Source organism: Triticum dicoccoides, chromosome 2B (genome assembly GCF_002162155.2).
Source record: "Triticum dicoccoides isolate Atlit2015 ecotype Zavitan chromosome 2B, WEW_v2.0, whole genome shotgun sequence".
Lineage (NCBI taxonomy): Eukaryota > Viridiplantae > Streptophyta > Magnoliopsida > Poales > Poaceae > Triticum > Triticum dicoccoides.
In genome coordinates, this window is record NC_041383.1 from 193,031,941 (window position 1) to 193,037,767 (window position 5,827).

Sequence of the window (5,827 nt, forward strand, 5' to 3'; positions counted from 1 at the left end):
GCACCTCCCGGACCACCGAGAACGGTTGTGGCGTTGGTTGTCCTGCGCCATGGCATCATTGAAGTGAGCATGTGCCTGCTCCATTGTGAAGCCGACATGGAACAGCTCGGGCTGAAGCACCGACTCACGTCGGAGCCCTTGTCCATCGTTTGGTTGTCATCAGAGACCTCAAGGGAGCTGGCCAGCAAGCCGTCCTCAATCTGCCTAGCATGGCGGCCCTACCATCCAATGCAAGGGCGGCCAACTCGTTGTTCGGCTCCGTCGAGAGGCTCCCCCACAACGTTAACGCGCTAGAGCTCACGGTCATGGCGGAGGTGGAGTATGGAGGAGGATGTGAAGCGGGCCCTGGTGTGGTGCAGTTTGTGTCGGGCGTGGCCTCGTTTAAATAGCGGATGACGGCCAGGCTCAACAGCGGAGTGTGTCATTGTGAGCGCCGGAGTAGGTTTCTCGGTCGGCGAGCCTGTTTAATGATGGCAGGCAGATAGGCCGCCAACCTGTTTGAATGCGGTAGATATCCGTATCATCCCGTCTAGTATTTAACAGGCACGGACACCGGGATGCGGTGATGGCGGCGCTCTGAGCTGGCGCGCCGCTTCAGGGTTAGCACTAGTTAGAGGTCAAGTCCGCTCTGGGCCGACATGAATGTGGCGATGGCACTCTGGAAAGGCATGAATGCGCGGCAAATGCTTCACCCGGTAGAGGGTGCGGGCGAGGGAGAGGGTTTTGGGGTGGGTCCGGGGTGTCGCACGCATGCGTGGCAGAGGTGCGAATGCCCGTAAAGCGCCCTGATTTGCCTCCGGTTTGCAGGAAAACGAACGTTTAGACCGGTCCGCAGACCGACGGGGGTGGTCAGCCCGTTTGAATGCGGTAGATATCCATCTCGTCCCGTCTAGTAATGTCTCTCGGCATTTAACAGGCGCGGACACTGGGATGCGGCGCGGGCGACGCTCTGGGCTGGCGCGTCACTTTATTGTCGGCACTAGTTAGAGGTCATGTCTGCTCTGGGCCGACATGAATACGACGCTAGCACTCTGGAATGACATGAATGCACGGCAAATGCTTCGCCTGGTAGAGGGCGCGGGCGAGGGAGAGGGTTTTGGGTGGGTCCGGGGTGTCGGCGTGGCAGATGTCCGAACGCCCGTAAAGCACCCTGGTTTGCCTTGGATTTGCGAGAAAACGAACGTCCAGACAGGTCCGCAGACCAACGGGGTGCCACGTCGGATGGCAAAACACGTCCACACTGCCCGGTCCGAACAGATGCAAACGGTTTGAGGTTCGGATTGTCCGGTCTGCACAGGTGCAGACGGTTTAAGGGTCAGCGTTAGAGATGCCCTAACATCTTATATTAGATAACGGAGTGAGTACTCAACACTTATTGTCTTTTATCCGGTGCATTTATTTAATAAACTATCGGCACAATTCCTTTGTATCCTTCCAAAGAAGGAAACATAAATGAATGATGTAGTAGTACAACAAGGCACAACTATTTAGTTCACCAATTTATACACCGTGAAACTGCTATTGGCATCATCTTCAAGCGCAATTGGAGTAGTCGAATGGATATGCACCTCACTACTGAATACAGATAAACTAGGGTACGACACTGTTTAACGTTCTCTTATCACTGCTGTAGTTTGAACTGGCTATATAAGCAGATGTCCTGGAAATGAGAAGAATAATAAGGGAAAACAATTATCTCTATGTCATCTGTAGTCAACACTAAAGATAACTGAAGGTCCTTTTCATAATCTGAAATAACACGCAAGAAGGTTAACATTGGGAACAGGTGTCTATTGTCAGTTCTGATGGTAGAAAGACCCCTAGCCTGCCGGGCCGCAATGATACATCACCACACAACAAGGCATGTAAAAGCATCACTCGCTGGGTTGCTTCGCGGTCAGCCCCTTCATGCGTATTGCGTAGCATCAAGACCTCCGAACCGGCGCACTCACTTATTGAGTTACTGCTTATAACTCATCAACATTTGTGCGGAATATGTAATCCTCGCTTTCGAGCTCTTCATGGAGCATATTGAAGCTTGGAGCAGCAGGTAATGTAACTTGGTGACCGTTGGACTCTGGTGACCTTTTGCCCTAAGAGATTTAAGAAAGAATAAGATGAAGAGCAAGGATTTTTGCAAGGAAATTGATAGTACATAGACTCGAGATGTAACAGAGCAATGCACTTATTCAGTGGCATCACAACTACAAGGAAAAAGTGAAGGGCTCAAATGAAAACCAAATGCTTCACAAACATTAAACCTTCTGAAGGGTGTAGAAGAAATAATGGAAGCCATCACCAAAGGTGTTCCACTCAATAGACCATGTAAACTCAGGTGCTTCGAAAAATCGACGACGGAAGTGTGGCTGCCAAATAGGAAGTGGAAATTTTAGAAAAAGAAGTAAAGCTGCTAAACAAATACATCACAGTTCATGACCAGTCCCACTTGCTCTTCTCTTCATGATTACTAATTAAAGACAATCTTTAATTCTTTATATATATCAAGTTCATAACCGTTGTGTGATATTGCTAAACAAAAGGTATATCCTTATTTAGTATAACCTCCATTTCAAATTATAAGATGCTTTGGATATTTCAATATGGACTACATAGAGGACTGAAATGTGTGAGCAAACACACTAAAACGCGTCTATATACACCTGGTTCAGAACAAAGTTAATGCATCTTTCAATTCGGAACAGATGGAGTACTTATGTCCAGTGCACAAATAACATACCCACAAACCCAGAAAGTGGATATTATTGGGACATGCAAAGAAACACGTCTGAAATACAAAAGCAATGACAAATGAAGGGCATGAAAGAGGGATTCAGACAATTGGATCTCCCAAACCTGTCCAAAGGTAATTGATACAAATTTGCCATCTGGCTTCAAAACCTTGTGGATACCTTCAAGCATTTTGGTTACATTATCCACTGTTGTAGGATTGGGGTTCCATGGATCACCACTGTCCACAAACAACACATCCTGTCAAAGGATATTTCTGTATAAGTCTATAGGCAGTATCTAATAATCTAATCACAAGATGACAAAAATATCTAAGCACAAGTTTGGATGCTATGAAAGAACAGAGGTGTTAGGATAAGTCAGCAGACATAGTGCATCTTTCTGAGTATTTTTTAAGGTGCTGAGTTAAGTATCTTGATTGTTCGAATCGACTCCTTTTCCCTGGTTGTGCAGCTATCCTAACAGAAATTTTTTTAGGTAATTATCAAGACAACATGCAAATGCAACCACTTCATTGGTCACTATGTTGTGTTAAACAACTTGTATATTTATCGCATTTGACAACCACACAAACGAATTTTTAACATAGTCAGTAACTATGTTTATACTGGACTTCCGCACACATGGGCCTGTCTTCCGCAGCTTTATATATGTGAATGACTGAATGGCCATTCGGATAAGGATAGCAGTAACACAGTACTGTAAATAGCTCCCAGGGTCATCTGAAATTCTGTAATAGATGCAATTGTGCATTTCCACTAAAACGCCCAGTAATACTATCACAAACCACCGGTACTACATATCTCAACGATCTTGATAATGTGTTAACCGTATAGAATCATGTTGTTAATATAACAAGGGCAGTACACTATTAGCTAAGACAGTCTATCTGCACACACTTGAACAACATTTGGCATTGAGGCGGATTACAATAATCTTGTTGGCCTAACAAGCTTTTGCTTATTTTATCGTTTGACTAACTAACTTTTTCCTATTTCTTCGGATATTTTTCCTCAGCAGACTGTACAATGACATCCACTCCAGCCTCTTGGAAAAATTCCTATGTTTTTTCCTGTGACGCAATCAAACAAACTCAAATCCTGTAGGATTTGGATGGACATGACATTCCATTCCTGCATTTATCCTATTCCTACGTTTTTACAATCCTGCGAATCAAATAGGCCCTGAGTTCACGACAGCACAGTTCAGCAATGCAAACCAAGTCATGTTGAAGGTGATATTATTGGCGGCATGTCAAATGCAGGTGTGACCAGAAAAAAATTCAGTGTTCCAATACACAGTACTAATATGCAACCACAACCTTTGTTGGTTAATATGCTTGTTCTTTCGAATTGCAATTAACATTAAGCATAACATAGCTTAGAAAATATGATAGCACAAAATATTGATAGGTTGGAACACTGGGAGGCATCAAAGTCTGCAACACGCATACCATGGTCCCTTTCTCGATCACAAGGTCGAAGCTCTCGCTCTCGAACGGAAGGTCAAGCATGTCAGCCACCACCACATCCACACCTTCAGGAAGCAGAAGGCAATTTCTCACTCAAACGGCCAAACGTTGGTGGTAACAAACATGCAGAAAGTAAATTCCCGGCCAAACAGGTGAACTGACCACTGGTGCCCTGCTCCACCAGTCTGTCGCGCATCCTCTGGACGGCGACCGGCGAGAGGTCGATGCAGGTGACGCCGCCAGTGACGCCCTCCCTTAAGAGCTCCTCCCCGAGCCGCGAATTGCCGCAGCCGACCTCCAGAACCTGCGCAGAAATGCAGAACGCGCGACAAATCAAGGTACAGTTCAAATTCAGGAACTCGCGAATTAAGATCCACGGAAGTGATGTGAAGAATTGGGGGAAGAGGCGGGGGGAGCACGAACCGAGAGGGAGGGGGAGAGGAGCGGGGCGAGGAGGTGGCGGAAGTGGGAGAAGTCCTTGAACCACTCGTAGTGCTCCTCCTTCCCGAACCGCCCGTCCCTGCGAAGCCACGAGCGAGCTGCGTGAGTCCGCTGCTCCCTGCGCGGTTTGGAGCTCGGGGGAGCAGAGCGGGGTGATAAGGACTCGTGAGCCACCAGTAGGAGGGGTCGAGGTAGCCGGATGCGGTGCACGGGGCGACGTCGTCCGCCATCGCCGCCGCGTGCCGTGTGCGGGCGCTTTGCTTGGCGGCCTCTGGCGCTGGTGCAGCGTGTGCGGGTAGGCAGGGTGGTTCGTTGAACCCTACGAGGTTCGGGGACGTCTGATCAAAACCTAGGACGGTTCGGGGATTTGACCCGGGTCCTACTCTTACCCAGCGGTTCACTAACTTACTTAGAGCATGTCTAACATAGTCCTCAAAAACTTAACCTTCAAAATCAGTTTGAGGGCTGATAAATGTCGTTTTGAAACCGAAAATCTCTATTCTGTTTTGAGGGTTGGTTTGAAGGCACTGATCTGTGCCCGGCCTTCAAACCTTCAAAACAGGACAGCAACATAAATCACTCTCAAATTTGCAAATGATCATGATCACATACATGAAACAAACTTGCAAATCATCATCATCATTACATAGTAAATCCCATGAACATCATAGCAAAACATACAACGTGCAAATGATCACCATCACATCAGAGACATCATTTGCAAAACATAAAACGTACGAACAACTTCAAGCACCGGTGAAGTTGTCCACACCTCCATCGCCTCCAGCACTCATCGGAGACTCACCTCGGGGAGTAGACGACGCACCACCACCAGCACCACGCAGTAGCCTCTTCTTGTCCGTGATGTTCTCCTTGTACTCCTTCCACCATGCCAATTGCTCTTCATCCATGTCCTTTCTAGACATCATCATGTGCTCCTTCTCCTCGGCCATGAGCTCCTTCCATGCTTTTGCTTCCTTGAGCTTGATCGTCCTCTCCTCCATGTCGGCCTTGCGCTTGGCATCTTCTCGCCTTGCTTCCAATTGTGCAAGTTTCACCTCTTTCTTTCTCTCGGTGATAATAAGCTTTGTCTCCAATGCCTTCGTTGTCAATGTCTCCTTTGACTTGATCATTTGATCAATCTTTTCCCTCAAGCTTGATGCCTCC

The 5,827-nt window shown here is 47.2% G+C and overlaps 1 protein-coding gene across 1 annotated transcript; it reads right to left on the reverse strand.

Annotated features, from left to right (window-relative positions):
• Positions 1–1,593: 1,593 nt before the first annotated feature.
• LOC119363008 (EEF1A lysine methyltransferase 4-like) lies at positions 1,594–4,983 on the reverse strand. Its single transcript, XM_037628303.1, has 7 exons — positions 4,835–4,983; positions 4,643–4,739; positions 4,382–4,523; positions 4,202–4,284; positions 2,854–2,988; positions 2,262–2,366; positions 1,594–2,093 (listed from the first exon to the last, which is right to left on the reverse strand). The coding sequence occupies exons 1-7, from the start codon at positions 4,888–4,890 to the stop codon at positions 1,968–1,970; spliced, it is 744 nt and encodes a 247-aa protein (XP_037484200.1). The 5' UTR covers positions 4,891–4,983; the 3' UTR covers positions 1,594–1,967.
• Positions 4,984–5,827: the final 844 nt, after the last annotated feature.